Source organism: Dipodomys spectabilis, unplaced genomic scaffold (genome assembly GCF_019054845.1).
Source record: "Dipodomys spectabilis isolate Male_0828 unplaced genomic scaffold, ASM1905484v1 ptg000002l, whole genome shotgun sequence".
NCBI classification, from domain to species: Eukaryota; Metazoa; Chordata; class Mammalia; order Rodentia; family Heteromyidae; genus Dipodomys; species Dipodomys spectabilis.
Genome location: NW_024870679.1, coordinates 10,631,589 through 10,653,510, shown reverse-complemented (window position 1 = coordinate 10,653,510; position 21,922 = coordinate 10,631,589). Strand labels below are relative to the sequence as shown.

The 21,922-nt window shown below is 44.8% G+C and overlaps 1 protein-coding gene across 2 annotated transcripts in view; it reads left to right on the top strand.

Moving 5' to 3' along the window:
* The first annotated feature begins 7,907 nt into the window (after positions 1–7,907).
* The window catches only part of Cdc14a (cell division cycle 14A), a 150,131-nt gene continuing 136,116 nt past the window's right edge, over positions 7,908–21,922 (top strand). For both annotated transcript variants that reach the window (XM_042681590.1, XM_042681580.1), the window contains exons 1-2: positions 7,908–8,062; positions 8,907–8,997. In XM_042681590.1, the coding sequence (XP_042537524.1) occupies positions 8,002–8,062; positions 8,907–8,997 (152 nt within the window). In that variant the 5' untranslated portion in view covers positions 7,908–8,001. The remainder of the gene's footprint in view (positions 8,063–8,906; positions 8,998–21,922) is intronic.

Sequence of the window (21,922 nt, the reverse complement as noted above, 5' to 3'; positions counted from 1 at the left end):
TCTACCACTTGAGCCATGCTTTTTCTTCTGGCCTTTTGCTGGTTAATTAGAAATAAGAATCTCTCAGATTTTTCTGCCTAGGTTGGTTTTGAACTTTGATCCTCAGATTTGAGCCTCCTGAGTAACTAGGATGACAAGTATGAACCACTATTACCTGACTCTAAGCCAGTTTTTCTTAAGCCATGTTCTGTAGAGGGCAAGTGTACTATTTAACAAATTTCAGGGGTAGATAAACAATTCATGTTTTTATACAAGCCAAGTAAGAATAGCAATTGTAGATAGTGTAATATCTTCTATTGTTTCATTCTGAGCTTGAATTCTTTTAATGTTTTATCTGTGTATTTTGAAGAATTTTTTTTTTTTGGGGGTCCGGTCATGGGGCCTGAACTCTGGGCCTGGGCACTGTCCCTCAGCTCTTCAGCTCAAGGCTAGCGCTCTACCACTTGAGCCACAGCGCCACTTCGGCTTTTTTCTTTTTGCTTATATGGTACTGAGGAATCAAACCCAGGGCCTCAGGCATGCAAGGCAAGTGCTCTACCACTGAGCCACCTTCCCAGCCCCTGAAGAAAATATTGATATTATACATACATATTATTATTGCTCCTTTATTATATTAAAATATAAGATTGTATTAGCTGAACAATGCAATTTGTGCTATGTTACAAAGATATTACAATGGTTAGTATTAGAGCAAATAATGAATATTGGTCTTACCTCCATTACCAACTAGAGAAAATCAATTACACAAGAGGTAAATCAATTGCTTATTGTGGACTTAGTTTCTTCTTTTTGCTTTCCCTCCTACATCTCTATGTGATATTTTACAAATATTCTACAAAAGCTTATAGCATTCAGTTATCACCCTCCACCTCTAGCTCCAGATTTGGCTGCTGCGAAATCCCTTGGGCTTCAATGAATCAACTTAGAAACGAGAATGAATGGTGTGTGTTCCTTTTCATTCTTGATTTAGAATTCTTCAACACACAGCACATGCCTGTGTATGGGCAGCAATTTTTATAAACAGCACTATATACACTTTTGACATTCTAGTTTTATTGGTATAACCTTTTGGTTTGTTGGATTCATTGTTATTGTGCTAGGGATCGAACCCAGAATCTTGTGAATACTCAGCACGTGCTCTACCATTGAGAATTCCAAGTCCTGTATGTGTATTTTACTAAAAGCTGCTTTATATTAGTTTTGAAATCAAAGAATTACCAAACACAACAATCCAATGACATTGAATTAAAAAAATTAAAATTTTTTTATTGAGATTGATTACATAAATTTCACAAGTTTCACAGTTTTGTGGGATAGTGGTCCTTAGTTAAAATCACATATTTTAACCTTCACAAGGCAAATTGTCATTATCATGTGAATTCTTTGAGCTCTGACAATACAACTATTTCTTCTACATTGGGTGATATGTACATTTCTTTCCTTTTGCTTAGTGTAAGCTGTTTCCTCTTTCCCTCTCATTCTCTTCCTCCCATCGCTGCCCTTGAACTGCTTAGTTAGTTTTCATCAATGTTCAGTGCAGCTGATGGGCCCCTTGGTTGTATATTTTCTCCTGTTTCTCTTTGATTCTGTGCCCTCCTCCTAGCTTCCCTCAGATGTGCACATGTATATACCATATATGAGGTCAAGAACATGGAGTCATCTAGAAATGATATGACAAATTAAGTAGAGGTCCTTTGTTTCTTGAGTCCTGTTTACTTTTTCCTATCTCCTTGCATTTTGAATTTAACATCCACATATCAGGGAAACCATGTGCTGTTTGTCTCTTTGCTCTTGGCTTACCTCACTTAACATGATTTGTTCCAGTTCCATCCATTTCCCTGTGAATGCCATTAGTTTGTCCTTTCTAATGGCTGTAATGACATTGAATTTAAAATTAGGGCAATTTTCTATTGTCTTTAATTTGAAATTTTGAATATTGTCTTTTAATTTGAAATTTCTAAAGAGTTCAATAATTTTTTTTTTAATTTTATTTTATTTTATTTGAGAACATACTGTACAGAGGGGTTACAATTACATGGGCAGGATAATGCATACATTTCTTACCAAGCATTGCAGCCTCCTCCTTTGTTTACCCTTCACCTCCCTTCCCAGCCTCCCCCCCTCCCCCCCACCCAATCACACCCCCCCCCCCACCACCACACCGACATTGTAAAGCTGGTTTTGACCTGACATTTTGTACTTCTCATTGTTGCAACAGGTCCACCTGAATCCTTAAACGACTTGTTTGTCCCCGTCTCCTCCACATGTTATACTGACATCAAATATAGTGAAAGCGGGGGATACACTGTGGGGGAGGGACATACAAAGCAACAAAGAAATAATCTTATAAATGCGTTAGAAACACATGCATGAAAGAAACAAAAACATTAAAATACATATTTGAGGGTTTGTTTTCCTAACATCACATTATCTGACTTTTTCTGCGAGTTCAATAATTTTTTTATTTTTGTTTTATAGTGTGTGTGTGTGTGTGTGTATGTGTGTGAGAGAGGACACAGAGACAGAGACCTCCAGGGGCTTGAATTTAGGGCCAGGGCACTGTCCCTAAGTATTTATTTTTTTTTTTTGCTGAAGGCCAGTGCTCCACCACTTGACTCACAGCTTCACTTCTGGCGTTTTGACGGTTAATTGAGATAAGAGTCTCACAGACTTTCTTGCCCTGTCTTGCTTCAAACTGTGATCCTCAGATCTTAGCCTCCTGAGTAGCTAGGATTACAGGCATGAGCCATCAATGACTGTCCATCCTGTGTATCTCATAATTGTACACTTACATAATTGAATTAACCTACTGGAAGAGAATTGTATCTACATCCTCTGGCTCTAATCCTTCCCCTTAAAGCTGTATTAAGGAATCTCTAGCCTCTCTTACACATGATAGCTCTTTAAAATGACAAAGCAACTCTTTAGATACCTTCTTCTCCAAATTAAAATTCCCTTGTCTGGGACTGGGAAGGTGGCTCAGTGGTAAAGCGCTTGCCTTGCATGCATGAGGCCCTGGGTTCGATTCCTCAGGACCACATAAGCAAAAAGAAAAAAGCCGGAAGTGGCGCTGTGGCTCAAGTGGTAGAGTGCTAGCCTTGAACTGAAGAGCTGAGGGACAGCGCCCAGGAACCACCCCCCCCAAAATTCCCTTGTTCTTCAACCCTTTCTTACATTATATGGCTTAAAGTCTCCTGACTTTCCAGTGCAATTTCCTCACTACTTTATCTACTTCTTGTAAAGTATGTGCCAGAATGGAATGCAGGGCAGTGGGGACCTGGTATGACTGGTTCTGAGATTAGGAAAAAAGTCACCAATGAAAGATTCAGAGGAGAGCAAAAGCAAGGAAAACCTGTTAAAAGAACTACATTTTTTAATCTTTTATCTGCAAGATAAAAAGAAACATCTTCTCTTGTTGGAAGAGGGCAAGGGAATAAAAAGAACGGAAGAGAGTTGAAAGCCAGACAGCTAAGTCTGGTTTGTATATTCTATTCTTTTAAGATGATCATTTCTCCTTAGAACCTATCGTTAGAACAAGTAGAACATGCTTATTTAGTTCCTAGTGATGTTATCCTTTAAAAAGTCATAGAAGCGGGGCTGGGAAGTTGGCTCAGTGGTACAGCGCTTGCCTTGCAAGCCTGAGGCCCTGGGTTCAATTCCTCAGCACCACATAAGCAAAAAGAAAAAAGCCGGAAGTGGCGCTGTGGCTCAAGTGGTAGAGTGCTAGCCTTGAGCTGAAGAGCTGAGGGACAGCGCCCAGGCCCAGAGTTCAGGCCCCACGGCCGCACCCCCCCCCCCCCCAAAAAAAAGTCATAGAAGCTGGATGCTGGTGGCTCACACCTGTAATCCTAGCTACTCAAGAGGCTGAGATCTGAGGATCCTCATTTGAAGCTAGTCCCAAGCAGGCACATCTGTGAGACTCTTTTCTCCAATAAATTACCAAAAACTCTAGAAGTGAAGCTGTAGCTCAAGTGGTAGAGCACTAACCTTGGGCCAAAACCTCAGGGACAGTGCCCAGGCCTGAGTTCAAGATTCAAGACTAACACACAAAAAAAACCCCCAAATCCAAAAAACCAAAAACCAAACACAGGATGCAGACATCTATACCAGTTTCAAAACTGTTAAATTTAAATGTTGTTTCAAAGTTAAGACATTTCCTTTTGTTGTTGTTGTTGTTGTTGGTTATGAGGCTTGAACTCAGGGCCTGGGTACTTTCCCTAAGTTTTTTCCACTCAAGTTTAGTGTTCTACCACTTTAAGCCACAATGCCAGTTCTGATTTTCTGGTGGTTAATTGGAGATGAGTCTCATGGACTTTCCTGCCTGGGCTGGCTTTGAACCTTGATCATCAGATCTTAGCCTCCTGAGCAGCCAGGATTAACAGGTATGAGCTACTGGCGCCTGGCTATATTTCTCTTCTAAATCCATGGATGTGACATGTGAAGGGTCATCTTAAATCTCTTGGTGTTTCCTGTATGTGTGATATATCTTCCTTTATTGTTGCTTAAAGTAAATGTCCGTTCCTACATTTATATTGAGTTGGGTGGTTGGAGAGAAATTCCTTCTACTATCACTTTCCACAAGCTGTAAAAGCATACCTTTATTATGAAACTGCAACCACTAGGAACCTTGACCTCACATTATTTGAGAGAAGAATGTGTTTTATGATCTCATTAGAACTTTGGCAAGTGTACTGTCTGTTCACTATCTGCTTCACATGTTTTGAAGTTTTATTTTTTTTAAATGGTATTTAGAGTTTTGTTTGGTTGGACTGGGGTTTGAACTCATGGTATTTAGCTTTATACTGTTTAGATGAATAAAGGGTGGGATTTAGAGAGATTCTATTATATTGACATTTATGTTCCTTTAATGTAACATTTAGAAGAACATTACTTTGCTGAGCATGGTGGCTCATGACTTTAATCCTAGCTCCTTGGGGGACTGAGATTGGGAGATTGTGGCTCAAGGTCATTAATGGCATGAAAAGTTTGGGAGACTCCCTCTTGACTGCTGGCTGTACACACCAGTAGAGGGGTAGAAGCGCCAGACCCCTTCCTGAGAGTAGCCAGCACAAAAAAGGACTAGCTCAAGGAGGAATTCAATCATTACTGGGAAAATATTATAGAGTCGTGTTCCTCTTAAGAATTTTATCATGTCATATTCATAAATTTGCTAAGGAAAAACATTTTTCGTTTTTACTTCAAGGATTTCAATTTGTTAGGTCACCCAAACTACGAAGAATTAAATGCTTTTGTACATTCAGGTTAGAAAATAACAAAAAGAAAAAAAAAAGAAAATAACAAAAAGGCATTCAGTTACATCTGGCTTCTCAAAGTGCTTTGGAGCTCTTGTCATGAGTACAAGCTTAAAAACATTTATGTACTGAATGAGAACTCAATAAAATTTCTTAGAGACGTGAGTTCAGATCCTATGAGAATCTTCAATTAGAGACTTTAAAAATAGATTGCTGTCATTTCTTTTTATTTTTGTTCCAGTACTAGGACTTGAACTCAGGGCCTGGGTGCTTGTCCCTTATCTTTTTTTTTTTTTTTTGGCTCAAGCCAGTTGAGCCACAGCTCCACTTCTGCCTTTTTGGTGGTTAACTGGGGATACAAGTCTCATGAATTTGTCTGTCCAGGTTGGCTTCCCACTGATCTCCATTTCTCAGCCTTCTAAGTGTAAGGATTACAGGTGTGAGCCACAGACACTTGGCTTCAATTAGGTTTTTTTTTTTTTTCTTCTTCACTGAAATGATTCCAATGGGCCAACATAATTGTTGGCAGCAAGATTAGGGAGAATAAACATAATATAAAATTTCACTTCACTTTGACTCCATGGCTTTGGTTCGTGGTCCTTAAAACACAGAATGGACCTCAACAGAGTTCGATATTCATCACAACTATTTCCCAACGTTTTTGCAACTTAGAAAACTTCCTTTGGGACATTAATTAGGAGGTGCTCTCTAGTGTGCCCACAGTTTTAAATTGATACTGTTCTGGAGTTAGGTCTGGTTTTAATCTTACATGAGCATGTTGGGTTAGTTAATGAGGTACTCTGAACGCGTTGTCTCAAAACAGTTCTTCGACTTTTTGTGCCTCTTTAGCCTTCTCTGGGTCTAGCAAAGCAGGCCAGTGGCCTATGGCTGATGAGTTGAGGGACTCCCCGGGTTTCAGCATGCAACTTGTGTGGGACTTTCCGTATAAGTTTGAACAACTTTGAATGCTGGGGATCCTGGAGAAGGGCCCTGAACTCTTCATTCCTGAGCGCCCGGTGTAGAAAAAGTCAGGAACTCCTGGAGAAATCACCCAGGGCGCATGCTCTCGGAATAACTGGGCGCGCGGGGGGTGGGGGGGGGGTGGGGGGGGTGGGGGGGGTGGGGGGGGTGAGGGGGTGGGGGCAGGGGTGGGGGGTGGGGGGGAGGGGGGTGTCTGTAGCGCCATTTTCGTCTGTTAGGGACTGCTCACTAATTACGCACCTCCCCAGGATCTCCAGCAGTCAAGTTGTTCACGCTCTACAGAAACCCCCCCCCCCCCACATACACAAGAGCAGGGGTTCCTGGAGGGGAAGCGGAGACATGTTAGAAAGAAAATGGTTTTGTGTTCAAGGGGCTCTCTCGCGTCTCTCCCCCTCCAACCCCAACCTACCCCAGGCTGGCCTCAATGTCTCCTGTCGCCCTTCTTCAAGATCAGAGAAATAGGAAAGAGTTGGACATTTACGAATTGGCACTCACATTGACCCGGATGGGATGCCCCCCCCCCCCCCCGCCCCCAGCCCTCACCCCCCGTCGTGAGAACAAAGTGCAAGTTATACCAGAGGTTTTAGTTTGTAGAGAGAAGGAAAAAAACTAATCAGCTCGTCTCCTTCTGAACCAGGGGGGTAACGTTTCTTTTAAAAATATATATAGTATAAAGGTCCAGACCCGGCTCTAAGTAAGGTGGGGTATGGGAATCAGAGTTTGCCCTCCATCCCCAGTGGTGTGTGTATGTGTGTGCGCGCGCGCGCGTGTGTGCAAGAGTTTAGAACCCGGGAGAGACAGAAAAGAGGATGTGTAAGGCAGAGAAGTAAAACTCCGGAGTGGAAGGAGATTTAGCGGGGGTGCAGAAAAGGCAGAGATGGAGGGTGGGGCGGTAGGGGTGTCAGGGAGGGGAGGGGCTGTCCGTGCAGATTCTTGAGTCTCGGGGTCACAAGGCGGGGGCTGAGGGTGGGGGAGGCCCAGCGACTTGGCCCCCCGGGGCCCGTTGCCGTTTGTTTCATTCATAAGTTTGTCCCGGAGGCCCCGCCCCTTCCCCCCCCCGCCCTTTTCCTGCATTGCGATTGGTGCACGACAACAAAGCCTTAGCAACGGGCTCCTAGTGACCCGCGGGGCGCCTGGTTACGGCGGGGTGTGAGTGTGAGGGGGGGGACCCCAGGGCAGGCCAAGAGAAAGGAGCGGGGCTGTCCCTTTAAGGGATGGCCTCGGAGCCTTGAAAGTGGAGGGGACCGAGGGGGGGCGGGGAGGCGGGCCTGGGGGCGGACCCGAGGGGGAGGAGGAAGAAGAGGAGGAGCCGGGGCTGAAAGGAGGTGGCGAAGAAGGAGGCGCCCGGGCCGCGGCTGCCAGCCCTCGGGCACCGCCGCGCGAGTAGTAGCCACGGGCGCGATCGCGGCTAGCCCCGTCGTCGTCCTCCTCCTCCTGGTCCTCCATGGTCGCCCTGGGAGCCGGGGAAGGACTTTGCGGGGCCGTGAGAGCGGGTGTGCGTTCCCGGGGAGCCGCCGCGGGGTCCCCGGCCGGGCGCGCGCAGGAGCGGAGCGGGCTCGGGTCCCCGCGGAATGTCCCCGGGGCGCGGGGCGCGCTGAGCCCGCCGCCGCCGCCGCCGCCGCCTCCACGAGGGCTCCGCGTTCGGGATCGCCGCCAGCTCCCGGGGCTCCGGGGCCAGCGGCCAAGCCCCCCACCCCCCGGGGCCAGCGGCCAAGCCCCCCGGGGCGGGTGACCTCAGCCGGCCGCCACCCAGCCCGGCTCCGTGCGGATGTCGCTTAAGATGGCAGCGGAGACGGGGGAGCTCCTCGGGGCTTGCGAGTTCATGAAAGGTGAGGGGCCACCTCCCCGGCGTGCGGCCGCCTCTCCGCGCCCCCTCCCCCTCCCCGAACCCCAATTCCTCACGGATCCCTTTGTCCCTCCCCCCCCCCTGCGCCCCGCTCCCCTCCCCGAGGACCCCCGGGCTTCCGGCTTCTCTTTCTTGCGTCCCTCGTTCTTTTCTGCAGCTTCTCAATTATTGGGACCTGGCCGGCTGCTGCCGGGGGGCGCGGGGAACTTAACCCCAGGGGTCGGGGTGTGTGTGTGTGTGTGTGTGTCGGTGGGGGGGGAATCCTGCTCGGGTTCACCCTCTCCCCTCCCGCCCTACTATGGCTAGCTTTGGTGTTCGGGACACCCCCTACCACACCCCCCTTCCTCTCCGGCCTCTCCTCCTGCTCCTCTTCCTCCCTTCCTCTTCTTGAAGTCCTCGCAGCCGTCCCGGGAGAGGCTCTCTCGCCTCTCTCTTCTCCTTCCGCACGCATCTCAGTTCGGAAGTAAACTTTCCATCTCCCAGTTTGGAGGGGGGTTACCCCGAAGCATGGGAGATCAGGACCCTGGGTCCCCCCGAAGCATGGGGGACAAGGACCTTGAGCCCCCCACCCGGCCTCTCGGTCTGGCTCTCTTTCTCCTGCCAGGGAGGAGGGTTGGAGGGGGGGGTTCTCTGTAGATTTGGGGACTGGGGGTGGGGGTAGTTGGAGAGATCAGGTTTCTACAAGACTGCAACGTGTTTACGGGGTCTTTAAATTAAGAGTAGCAGTTGTTACAATGTGTTCTCCTGGGTGTTATTACCAGCCTTCCTCGCATGTCCCTACTCATGTTTTTTTTTCTACTTGTCTTTTTTTAAAATTTGTCTTTCAGATCGATTATATTTTGCTACTTTAAGGAATAGACCAAAAAGCACAGCAAATACCCATTATTTCTCCATCGATGAGGAGCTGGTCTATGAAAAGTAAGTCTCTCTCTCTCTCTCTCTCTCTCTCTCTCTCTCTCTCTCTCTCTCTCTCGCTGGTTCTTTGATGTGAGAACACTGTTCTGTCCCATTATGTCGTTTTAATCTACTGCTCTGCTGTAATCCCAGGGAACATTACCATTTTTTTTTAAAGTTTAGGTGCTTGAGGAGTGTGGACACCTCACACCCCCTAGACTGCCACCGGGCAGCCACACACACGCGCGCGCGCGGGCCCACACACACACACACACACACACACACACACACACACACACACACTCTGTCATTGCCTGTTGCTCTCTAATTGGCCATTGAATCAGTCACCCGTATTTATGGAGCACACAGAGTACACGGCAGTATGTAGATTACAGGTGTTCAAGTTCAAGGCTTCTCTGTCATAGCTCAGGACTTTTTTTTTTATTGGTGCAGTATTATTATTTTTTTTCCAGAAAGCTGCAGGACATGAGATGCAGAGAGCTCTCTTCAAATCCAGTGTATGAGGATGATGTTTGTCTGTATGACTGAATTATTATTTAAGTGCCCCAAACTTTATGGTACTACCTCCCCCTCCCCCATGAGTATTTTGTCAGTATTTATTTACTTTGTTTAGTTACTTGACATCTGTTGGAACTTCTGTGACAGACAGGTGCCCCAAGGAAAAAGTATTTTAATAATGTGAAAGATTTTTTTTTATAATATATATGTACTATTGTAAAGATACCATACAGAGGGGTTACAGTTGCATGAGTAAGGTAATGAGTACATTTCCTATGGAGCATTGTTACCTTCTCCTTTGTTTTTCCCCTACCATCCCTTCCATCCCCATCTCCCCAACTCCTCCTGCCTCAAAGGATATTTTAATAGTAAAAAATTAATTGGTATGACCTATGTCACTTGTGGGCAGGGAAAGGAGGGAGAAACTGGGGGAAAGTAAAGGAAGGGATGACATTATCAAAAAAAATGTACTCATTGTCTGGCCTAAGAAATAGTAGCCCCTCTGTTAAACACCTAAATTATAACAATAAAATTATTGAAAAATTATGGATAAATCTCCAGTCACTAAAAGCAAGATAGTAAGGACTAAGGAAGTTAACTCAGTCATCTTTTATTAAAAGAGCTGGTATTTTAAAGGAGCCTTCTACGCTCTAATTTAGATGTTTAATTTTAACTTCTTGTTCTTTTAACTGGATGTGCAGTTGAACGTGCATAGTTAAATGAACCATAATAAGCTTCCTAGGACTTGTCCACTTAGGGCTGTTGGCTGTTCTACCTAAGGATTTGTGGGTACTACCAGGCCTTTGGAAAAGTGAGCACTGTGCTCTCTTTTATTTGAGGGAAGACAATCTTGAATTGTCACTTCATCGGAAACTGATGTCTTCGGGCTGTTGCTCTATGTGGTGCTGGGAGCTGGGTGCTTCTTGAATGGCTGAGAAAGGGAAAGAAAGAATCTTTTGCTGCAGCTTCTGAATGCCCAGAGTTGCTGAGCTAAAGTCGAAATCCCTGGTGTCAGCTTACAGTTCTGCTTCTAGACAGGATTGTGCCAGCCGCTTCCCTGACCCCAGTACCTGGGTGATGTCATTGCTAGCCAGCAGTGTTTATTGAGTGGTCACTTTGTTGTCGGGAGTATATCTTCTTGAACTTACCTTTCCTCCCTCCCTCCCTCCCCTCCCCTCCCTCCCCCCTCCCTCCCCCCTCCCTCCCACCTCCCTCCCTCCCTTCCTCCCTCCCTTCCTTCCTTCCATATTCTGCAGTGGTTAAGGTGCTAGGGGTTACTAATATGTCACTGAACAAGCTCTGCTTAATGAGATCTGAATCACTTCTCTTGGGATTGCTAGATCTAACAGAAAATTATATTTAGCTAACTAAATACATGTACAATTGTGTTTTGTTGTTGTTTTGTTTTATGTTGGTACTGGGGCTGGAGCTCAGGGTATCACACTTGATTACCTTGCTTGCTCACTGCTGGTATTCTACCACTTGAGCCCGGCTCTTTTTTTTTTTTGTTGCTGGTTAATTCAAGATAGAATCTTTTCTGGGCTGACTGTGAACTGCAATCCTCAGACCTCAGCCTCCTGAGAAGCTAGGATCACAAGTGTGACTTTTTGATTCTAATGTTGATCTGTGAGGAATTTTTTTTTATGTGCTTACATTTTTATTTTTTGTTTTTGTGCTAGTATCAGGGCTTGAATTTAGGGCCTCCAATTCTCATGTCACATTTTTGCTTAAGGCTAGTGCTCTATTACTTGAGCCACAGCACCACTTCTGGCTTTTTCTGAGTAGTTTATTGTAGATATGAGTCTTACAGACTTTTCTGCCCAGGCTGGTTTTGAAACATGATCCTCAGATCTCAGCCTCCTGAGTAACTAGGATTACAGGCATGAGACACTGGTGCCTTGCTCTTGGCTTGGCTTTTATGCTCAAGGTCAGTATGCTACCATTTGAGTCATGGCTCTACTGTGTGATTTATGTGTGTGTGTGTGTGTGTGTGTGTGTGTGTGTGTGTGTGTGTGCGTGTGTGCATGCACACACATACGTGTGCATGTATGCTAGTTCTGGGGCTTGAATCATGGCCTGGCCTGGGTGTTGTCTCTGAGCTTTTATGGCCAAGGGTAGTGCTCTACCGCTTCAGTCAAAGCTCTACTTCTGGCTTTTTGGTGGTTAATTGGAGATGAACATCTCATAGACTTGCCTGCCTGGCTGGCTTCAAACAATGATCCTCAGATCTCAGCCTCCTGAATAGTTATGATTATATGGGTATGAGTCACCAGCAAAGGGCTCCACAGTGTGATTTTAATGTTTTTATTAGGATAGGGCCAGCTACAATTTATTTTATTTTAGTTTTAAATGTAGAGAGATCAGACTGGCCTGTGACTCACTATGCAACCTCGGCTGTCCTTGAAACTCTTCGACCATCTGCCTCCATCTCCCAAATGTTGGGACTATAGGCATATGCTCACATACTCATCAACTATATACCTCTGCATTTATCCCACCATATTTCTGGTGTCTGGAAGGGAAAAACTTGCTTGAGAGGTCATCTAGTTGCTTTTGTGAGTCTGGATGTCTTTTGAAATGACGAGACTGAGACTAAACAGAGCTCGTACTTCTCTGATTTGAACTTGCCCTACTATACCGCAGTGGTGCCTGGGCTTCTGCTCCTACTCTACCCCCTAATTTTGTTTCTCCGGCATTATTTTACTGTGCTAGGTGGTATGGAGAAATAAATGAAGATGGTGTGAGGCAATAGGGACTATAACAGGACTGCAGTGGGAGGTACAGGAAAGAGGAATGCCTTAGGGGACCTGACCCGTGCTGACAAGAGGTCACATAGGCTGTAGGGACTCAGAAAAGGCTCGGGGAAGAGCTAAGGTTGGCTTAGAGGAGGGACTGGATTTCGTCAAGCAGGGATGGGAATGAGAGCAGAAAGGCTCGGGTTGTATGTTCAGGGAACAGTTTGTCTCCACCGTGCCTAAACAGGTCACACGGGGGCAGAGGTGGAATATGAACCGGAGAGGTTGGCTGGGGACAGAGTGAATGCCAGGACATGGAGCCTGGGGTTTCCTTGCAGTGATCTCGTGAGAGTTGTGGGGCAGGTGTGGCGTGACCGGATTTGCACTAATTGCAAATCCTGGCAAGTGCTCTCTGCCCATTTCAGTGTGTGCCAGATGCTGTTCTCCAAGCCCGGCCACTATGCCATTCACAAGCAATTCTCTGAAGTTAGCGCTATTGCCTCCTTCCTGCGCAATGATGATCGTGGGTAACTTGTCCAGGGTCACAGAAATAAGGTGCAGAGCTGCCATGTGAAACCAAGCCATGTGATTCCAGAGGATAAATACCCTCCCTCAAAAATTAACACCATAGCTGGGCATACCTGTAATCCCAGCAGGAGGCTGAGACCTGAAGATCACCATTTAAAGCCAGACCAGGCAGGAAAGTTTTATCTCCAGTTACAGCAAAAAGTTAGTGTGGCTCAAATGGGAGAGCTCAAGGACAGCTCCCAGGCCCTGAGTTCAAGCCACACCATCAACACACACACACACACACACACACACACACACACACACACACACACACACACAATTAATGGGATAGAGTTACATATGATGAGAGGAAATTACCCATTTGGAAAAAGTTCTGGGGTGCTCTAGGGGAAGAAAAAGTGCCTGGATTAGGGTGATGGCCGTGACATCGAGAAGGTATCAGCTGGTCGATTGGCTGAATGCTCAGGGAAATTCAAAGCCCTTCCTAGGACAGCCCAGCACCATGGAGCCTGCCTCAAACTGAGAAACAAACTGAAAACAGGAAGTTCAGGGGGAAATTGGAGCATCTCAGTTCAGTCAGATTGAATTTAAGGACTTTGAGGGATATTTGCATTACTACTGAATATCACAAAAGTTTAGGACTTTCCCAAGGAAGTAGGGCAGGGATGAGGGGAGTGAAGGAAGAAGGCAGACCAAGGCAGATATAGGTGACAATAAAACAAAAACTACCACTAGAGTTCTGGGGAAGAGGGGAGAAGACAGAGGTAGTAGAAGTCATGTTTGGTTCTCTTTCTTGGAAGGGGAGCCTGAGAGAGACTGGAGGTTCTAGAAGGATGCTGTGGTAATCTGGCTTCTGTCTGTGGAGGATGTCTTGTGTGGAAAAAGGACCCCATAAGGAAAGGAGTGTGTTTCTATTCATGATTGCATCAGGTCTCAGCTACCCCGTGATTCTTTAATTCCTTGCTGAGTGTGCCAATACAATGCCGCCTTTCTGGCTAAATGATCACCTTAGAAACTATGAAGTGGCCTGTTAAATACAAGGCTACATTTATTCTGGACCCAGCTGTGTTTTGCTCAGATGTTTATTTAGTTAGAAAAGGCTGATCATACTCCTTGATTGAAATGGCTACCTTCTGAGAAGCCAGCAGAAAAAAATAGGACCAAATGGCCTTGTGAGGTGAAGTGAGGTGATTTGAGTGAGTTCTCTGCCTGAGTTTTCAAACACAGCTTATCTCATTACTATAAAGGCCTGAGCAATTGTCAGGAAACGTGGATGATAAGAAATCACAGTCTGTCCTTGGGTTGTGGTTTTACAGGTTGGGCATTAAACCAAGAGTATATAGGTAACTCGTTTTGTGGCACTGTAATAGCCCCATTGAAAAAAACAAAGAGATGTTCAAAGAATGATCTGTATTTGATTACGCTCCAAGAACTCACTAGAGGTGAAACTTCTTTGAATATTTAAAATACTAGTTATTGAAAGGTATTCCAGGAAATGGAAACATTTTTTTGTTGTTGTTCTTTAAAAAAAAACTGTTGTTGTTAGTGGTGTTTGCTTTTGCTTTTTTTCCCCCCCCTTGGCGGGGTGGGAGAAGGGAGAGGCATAGAAAGGGAGGGGGGAAGGGAGGCAGGGTGAACAAAGGCAATCATGCTGTTCAGTATACAATATGTGGAAAATGACCTATGTAACTTGTGGGCAGGGATGGGAGGAGGAAGCTGGGGGAAAGTAAAGGAAGGGGTGACATTGTCCAAAAAAAAAAAAAAAAGAAAAAGAAATGTACTCATTACCTGACTTATGAAATAGTAACGCCTCTGTATAACACCTTAATAATAAAATTACCAAGCTTCCCCATCCCCCCCCCCCCCCCCCCACCAAGTTTCCTGAAAGGCTAATTCTTTATTGGAACCAATAAAATCCAAATACAGGTTGACTCTGTGTGTGTGTGTGTGTGTGTGTGTGTGTGTGTGTGTGTACATGCATGTGCCAGTTCTGGAGAGCTTGAAGGCTAGTGCTCTACTACTTGGAGCCACAGTACCGTTTCTGGCTTTTTGGCAGTTTATTGGAGTCTCATGGATTTTCCTGCCCAGACTCATTTTGAATTGAGATCCTCAGATCTCAGCTTCCTGAGTAGCTAGGATTATAGGTGTGTGGCACCCTAAGTTTACAGGCTTTTAATGGCTTGGTGTGTGTTACTTGGCTCAAGAGATAGCAGCATCAAGAATATTAGTTGTTGCAGCCTTTGTATGCCTTGCATTGGATGATCCTGGTTGTTAGGGTGGGCTGGAGACAGTGTGGAAAGGCAGTTTGCTGGGAAGCATAAGGTATAGGTACTTTGCTCTCAGCCACTTTCTCTTCTTGGCCTCTCCTTGGAAAAAGTTTTGAAACTGTGAGACAGAGCTTGTCATAGGATTCTCTGGGGATTGGGTTTTCAGCAATTTCTAAAATGACACCAAGAAATTTCACTTGTGTGTGTGTGTGTGTGTGTGTGTGTGTGTGTGTACACACTCTGGTCTTGGGGCTTCAAGGAGGCCTGGGTGCTGTCCCTAAACAACTCTGCATTTGGCTTTTTCAGTGATTAATTGAAGATAAGAGTTTCCCAGACTATGCTACCTATGCTGGCTTTGAACCATGATCCTCAGATCTCAGCCTCCTGAGTAGCTAGGATTGCTTGGTGAGCCACTGGCACCCACCTCCTCACCAAGTACTTCTAACATGTTACAAATGAGCTTTCTTAGTTAGCCTGTTGTTACAGGGCTCTTCTGTAATCCCTGCACTGGGGAGGCTGAGGCAGGAAGATTAGTTTAAGGCCAGCCTGGGTTATATAATGAGAACCTGTCTTAAGTGAATCAAACCAAACCAAAAAAAAACAAGCAGCTTCCACTGAGAACTAATTAGCTGAACAACAGATTTCAATGAAACTGGGGGACAGCAAAGGAGGAGGTGACATTGCCCAAAAAGAAATATGCTCATTACCTGACTTATGAAATGGTAATCCCTCTGTATAACACTTTAATAAAAACAATAAAATTATATTAAGAAAGATTTAAGTGAATCAATTTTGACTTAAATTTTATTCAAGCAGCCTGATAGCAATGCATCCAGAAATTTTTAGCTAAATTGTAGAATAGTTAACAATAAATTTATCTCATCTGTTGCAAATTTTGAGCACAGGGCATCTTTGAGTGGCATTACAGAAACACTTCCTTTTCCTGGAAATATTAGGAGTATTTAGATGTAGGTGAGAAGATTCTCTTTGTGGCTTTTAAGTTTTTATTGAAAGTTCAACATGGAGCAAGTCAGGTAGCTTAGTGGGAAGTTGGGTATTACCTAAGCAACACACACACACACACACACACACACACACACACACACACACACACACACGTGAAATGTTGTAGAGCCTTCAGCTCACCATGTACTTGTCAATTCTCATTTTGAGTTGCTGTGATACGGGCAGTATTTGACTTGTGGTTGAACTCAGGAAAGTTTCCACCACTGGAATAGTAATAATAATAATAGTCATTGCTGCAGGCACTACTATTATTTTGATTAGAAGGCTTCATACACATTAGTATTGCTATCTTGCTAGACTGAGATTTGAACTCAGGGCTTTGTGCTTATTCTCAATGGGTATTCTACCTCTTGTGCCACACCTCTAGTTTAGCATTTTGCTGATTATTTGGGAGACAGAGCCTCAAGGACTTTTCTGCTCAGGCTAACTTTGAACCTTGATCCTTAGATATCAGCTTCCTGAGTAGCTAGGATTACAGGCTGAACCATTGTAGCCACTCCCCCCCACCTTTTTTTTTTTTTCCAGACTGGCTCACTGTGTAGCCTAGGCTGGCCTTGACTGGAGATCCAGTTCCTCCTGAGTCAGCCTCCTGAGTGTGGAATTCTAGGACAGTACTACCATGTCCATGATGAGTGTGTGTGTATGTGTGTATGTGTGCGTTTAAAGACTGATTTCTGCACAAATTTTAGTAAAAAGCAGCTGGAGACATGGCTGTGGTTGTAGAGCACCTGTCTAGTAAATGTGAGACCTGACCTCAACACTAAGAGAAGGGAGGGGCAGGGAAGAGGGGAGAGAGAGAGCAGTGTTAGAAGGCCTAGGAAAATACTTAGCTTTTTTTTTTTGGTCCTGGTCTTGAGGCTTGAACTCAAGGCCTAGGCACTGTCCCCCAAGCTTTTATTTTGCTCAAGGCTAGCACTCTTATCACTTGAGCCACAGATCTGCTTCTTCTGTCTTATTTAGTCATCTATTGAAGATAAGAATCTCAGGGACTTTCTTGCACTGGCTGGCTTTGAACTGTGATCCTCAGTAGTATTGAGTAGTATTACAAGCATGAGTCTTTGGTGCTTGGCTCCTTTTTTCTTTTGGTGTTGGGGCTCAAAACCTCCTGCCCTCCTTCCATCCCTATGTTCCCTGTGACCTAATTCTGTCACCCACTAGAATCAGATTCTGTGTTCTAGGTAAATATGATTTATTTAAATACTTGTGTATCTAGGCATTCGTTCTCTAATCTTCATGATAATAAATTGTAACTCAGTTATTTTTTTCCGTTTGCTTGAGCAAAGTCTGGTGGAAGCACAAAACTGAATTGCTATGCTGGAGTTTTCTCACAGGGTTTGTCTTCATCAGGAAGCACAGGAGTGGCCCTTGTGGGCTCTGAGAATGCCCAGTGGGGAGCCAACTGTGCCCATGTGTGTTTTTTTGGCCAGGTCACTGCAGGGCGGCCTGGTTATTTTGTTTGAAGTAGATTCCTAAGACATTAGATGTAGATGTTCTCATTATAAGTTCATAAACACATTCCCAAGCCCAAAGTAAACGACTTTTTCTTAGCCACAGCTCAAAACAACCTTGTGCCTTAAAAAAGAAAAAAAAATGTCTCTACATATTTTTAAAGGACCAGGCAACTTAACTTGAAACTTTCAAGTGGTTGAAAATTGCTGGATAGGAAGCTAACAGAGGGGATGGATTTGGGTGTACAGATCTGAGTGTACTAAAGGTTTAGTGATAAACAGGTAAAGTGCAGCCAGGCACCTGTAGCTCATGCCAATAATCGTAGCTGCTCAGGAGGCTGAGATCTGAGCATTGTGTTTTTTTTTTTTTTGGGTCCGGTTGTGGGGCCTGAACTCTGGGCCTGGGCGCTGTCCCTCAGCTCTTCAGCTCAAGGCTAGCACTCTACCACTTGAGCCACAGCGCCACTTCTGGCTTTTTTCTTTTTGCTTGTGTGGTGCTGAGGAATCAAACCCAGGGCCTCAGGCATGCAAGGCAAGTGCTCTACCACTGAGCCACCTTCCCAGCCCCAATGAGCATTGTGTTTTGAAGCCAGCCCAAGAAGGAAGAAAGTCAGTGAGATTCTTACCTCCAATTAACTAGCAAAACAGCCAGAAGTGGAGCTGTGGCCCAATGGGTAAAGTGTCAACCATGAGCAAAAAGGCCAAGCAAGAGCACAAGGTCCTAAGTTCAAGCCCCAGTACTGGCACAATAAAGAAGAGGAGGAAGAGGAGGAGGAGGAGAGGAAGAGGAAGAAGAGGAAGAGGAGGAAGAGGGAAAAGAAGTAGTAGTCTTGGAGCAAAGTCTTGGAGCAAAAGCTTGGAGATGATGTTCAAGAAAGTCAAGTTGAAGGTTAGGGAGTGTGGAAGGAAGAATTGGAAATAGTGGTTTAATTTGAGTTTAGTTTCTTTGATACTCTCCAGTGAACAATTTATTTACGTTTTTTTTCTGGAAAGGTTGTTATTTCAATAAGGATACTGCTGCAGAGAGCTGAAAAATTCTATCGTGCTCTTCTCTCTCTTTCTGCAGTACTAGGTAGGGATTGAACTTGGGACTTTACACGTTTGCAGGAGCTCTACCGCTGAGCTATAGCTCCAGCATGGAAAAATTGCAGCTTGGCATTTTAAAGCCTTAGACCTTTCTAAAATGAATCTGTATCTTCTTAAAGAATTTGCTGATCAAGTCTTACTTCCCCCCTCCTACCCCTCTACCTCCCTGCCATAATACTCTTGACTGACTCTTGTTATAAATGCATTAACTAAGCAGGTTCACTGTAATTCAGCTGTAGCTTTAGAGCTCCCAAGGACTAAATATGGGTCCGCTCAAACCAGATTGTCCCTGTCATCTTTTGGTAGTTTTAATTATTCATTTAGTTTTTAATTATTTTATTTTTTTGAGACAGGGTCATTTTATGTAGCCCAGGTTGATCTCAAACTTGTTAGGTATCTCAGGATGATCTGCAACTCGTGATCTTCCTATCTCAGCCTCTCGATTGGTGGGATTATAGAAGTGTATGACCATGCCTGGCACTGAGTAGAGTACTATGTTGATGCTGCCAGCTGTATTTGACATGGCTGTCAATTTGTTGGCTACCAATATCTGCTCCCACTCTGTGATCTTCACATGAATCTAATTGTACTATTGGCAAAAGAACCAAATATAATGTTTTAAAAATTGGTTTTTCTGGTCCTGGGGCTTGAGTTCAGGGCCTGGGCTCTGTCCATGAGCAAGCTTTTTTTTGCTCAAGGCTGGCATTCTGCCACTTGATCCACAGTCCCACTTCTGGCTTTTTGGTGATTAATTGGAGATAAGAGTCTCTCAGACTTTCTTGCTTGGGCTGGTCTTGAACTGTTATCCTGTGATCTCAGCCTCCTGAGTAGCTAGGATTACAGGTATGAGCTACCAGCACCTGGCTCCAAATATCATGTTTTATTAAGATTAGTTATGAAATAAGGTTGGACTGAGTGATTCTGAGACTATCTTATAAAAATAGCTAAAGGTCATGCTTGGGGTTTTGTAGCAAGCTTTTTTGGCTTCTTTTGAAACAATCCAACTGTGTTTTTGATTTACTCATACAAATTTACTCATATTGCAGATTGGTGAGATTCTTCATTGGGATCTTTGTATAACTGATTTTTTTTTTTTTTTTTTTTTGTCAGTTGTGGGGCTTGAACTCTGGGCCTGGGCGCTGTCCCTCAGCTCTTCAGCTCAAGGCTAGCGCTCTACCACTTAAGCCACAGAGCCACTTCTGGTTTTCGGGTGGTTTATTGGAGATAAGTGTCTCACGGATTTTCCTGCCTGGGCTGGCTTTGAACTGAGATCCTCAGATCTCAGCCTCCTGAATACCTAAGGTTAGAGGCCGGAGTCACCAGCGCCCGGCTTGTATAACTGTTTTCTTACTGTATACTTTTTTTTTTGGTATTAGTACTGGGGCTTGAACTCAGGGCCTGGGCACTGTCCATGAGTTCTTTTGCTCAAGGCTAGTGTTCTACCACTTGAGGCACAGCTCCACTTCCAGCTGTTTTTTGTTTTAGTTTTGGTGATTATTTGGAGATAAGAGACTCATGATGATTTTCCTGCTCAGGCTGGCTTTTTTTTTTTTTTTTTTTTGCCAGTCCTGGGTCTTGAACTGAGGGCCTGGGCGCTGTCCCCAAGCTTCTGTTGCTCAAGGCTAGCACTCTACCACTGGAGCCACAGAGCCACTTCTGGCCTTTTCTGTTTATGTGGTACTGAGGAATCAAGCTCAGAGCTTCATGCATGCTAGGCAACCACACTACTACAATATCAGTAAGCCACATTCCCAGCCCCTCAGGCAGGCTTTGAACTTTGATCCTCAGATCTTAGCCTCCTAAGTAGTTGGGATTACAGGCTTGAGCCACTGGTGCCTGGTTTATATACATTTCTTAATACTTTAGAAGGTATCAGGGAGTATGGAAAGACTGTGTCATTTGCATGAATCTTGGAAGTCAAATACTGGGTTATAAGCTGCAGAAGTGATCTGGAATATGAAGTGTGAGGGACAGAAGAAGGCATCGTTCTGTCCTAGGAAGCTGCTGCCAGCCTTTTTCAGTAGTGCTGGCTTTGGACATTGGGCATTGGGCGTCTTCCACGATACCCTCCAGCTCACTGCTGGCAATACTACCAAAGTCAAAGGCTTAAAGTGATTTGACTTGGGTACTACTCTCAGAATTATAAGGGGAAAAAAAAAAACAAACCAAGTTGGGGTGGTGAATAGTTGGGGTGAGACTTTTCTGGATTGTGGATCTAGAGCATGGCTCCATCTGGAGCAAGCCAGTTATGACGAAATACTGGAGCAGGACTGGAAGCTGGCCCTGCTTGCCACGCACACAACTTGGCCTGCATAGTCCTTCCCGCCTCTTCCCCTGTCCCTTTTGTCGATTTCTTCTTGCTTTGTACCCAAAGCCATAAAGTAACATAGCTTTTCTCCTTGCACCCCAGTCTTTTGCTTATTTGCACAGTTATCTATGCGCCAGCTGTCAATGAGCAATTTTTTTGTACCTGTATTGGGGCTTGAACTCAGGGCTTAGGTGCTGTCCCTTAGCTTTTTGCTCAAGGCTGGAGCTCTACCACTAGAGCCACAGCTCCACTTCCAACCTTTTGGTAGTTAATTGGAGATAAGAGTCTTATGATTTTTCTGCCTAGGCTGCCTTTGAACTGTGATCTTCAGATCTCACTTTCCCGAACAGCTAAGATTAAAGGTGTAAGACTATTGTCTGGCTCAACTGCTATCTGAAACGAGAGGTTCCCTATCTATCTATCTATCTATCTATCTATCTATCTATCTATCTATCTATCTATCTATCTATCTATCTATCTTCTATCTATCTATCTATCTATCTATCTATCTGTATGGGCCAGTCATAGCTCTGTTTTCCCCCAAAGTCGTGCACAAACTGTTCCTGTACTTACCCTGCTTTGTGCTTCTGCCAGGTTGCAATGTTTCTGTGGGAGGGAATTTTAATCTTATCAGGATATTGCTGAAAATGTCTTTTTTTTCTTTTCTTTCTTTTTTTTTTTTTTGTCGGTCATGGGGCCTGAACTCTGGGCCTGGGCGCTGTCCCTCAGCTCTTCAGCTCAAGGCTAGCACTCTACCACTGGAGCCACAGCGCCAGTTCCTGCTTTTTCTGTTTATGTGGTGCTGAGGAATTGAACCCAGGGCCTCATGCTTGCAAGGCAAGCACTCTACCGCTGAGCCACCTTCCCAGCCCCTTCTTTTTCTTTCTTTTTTTTTTTTTTTTTTGCCATGGGACTTAAACTCAGGGCCTGGACGCTGTCCCTGAGCTCTTTTGCTCCAGGCGTTCTACCATTTTGAGCCTAGGCTCACTTTGAAGCTCTATTTCCAGTTTCTTGGTGGTTGATTGGAGA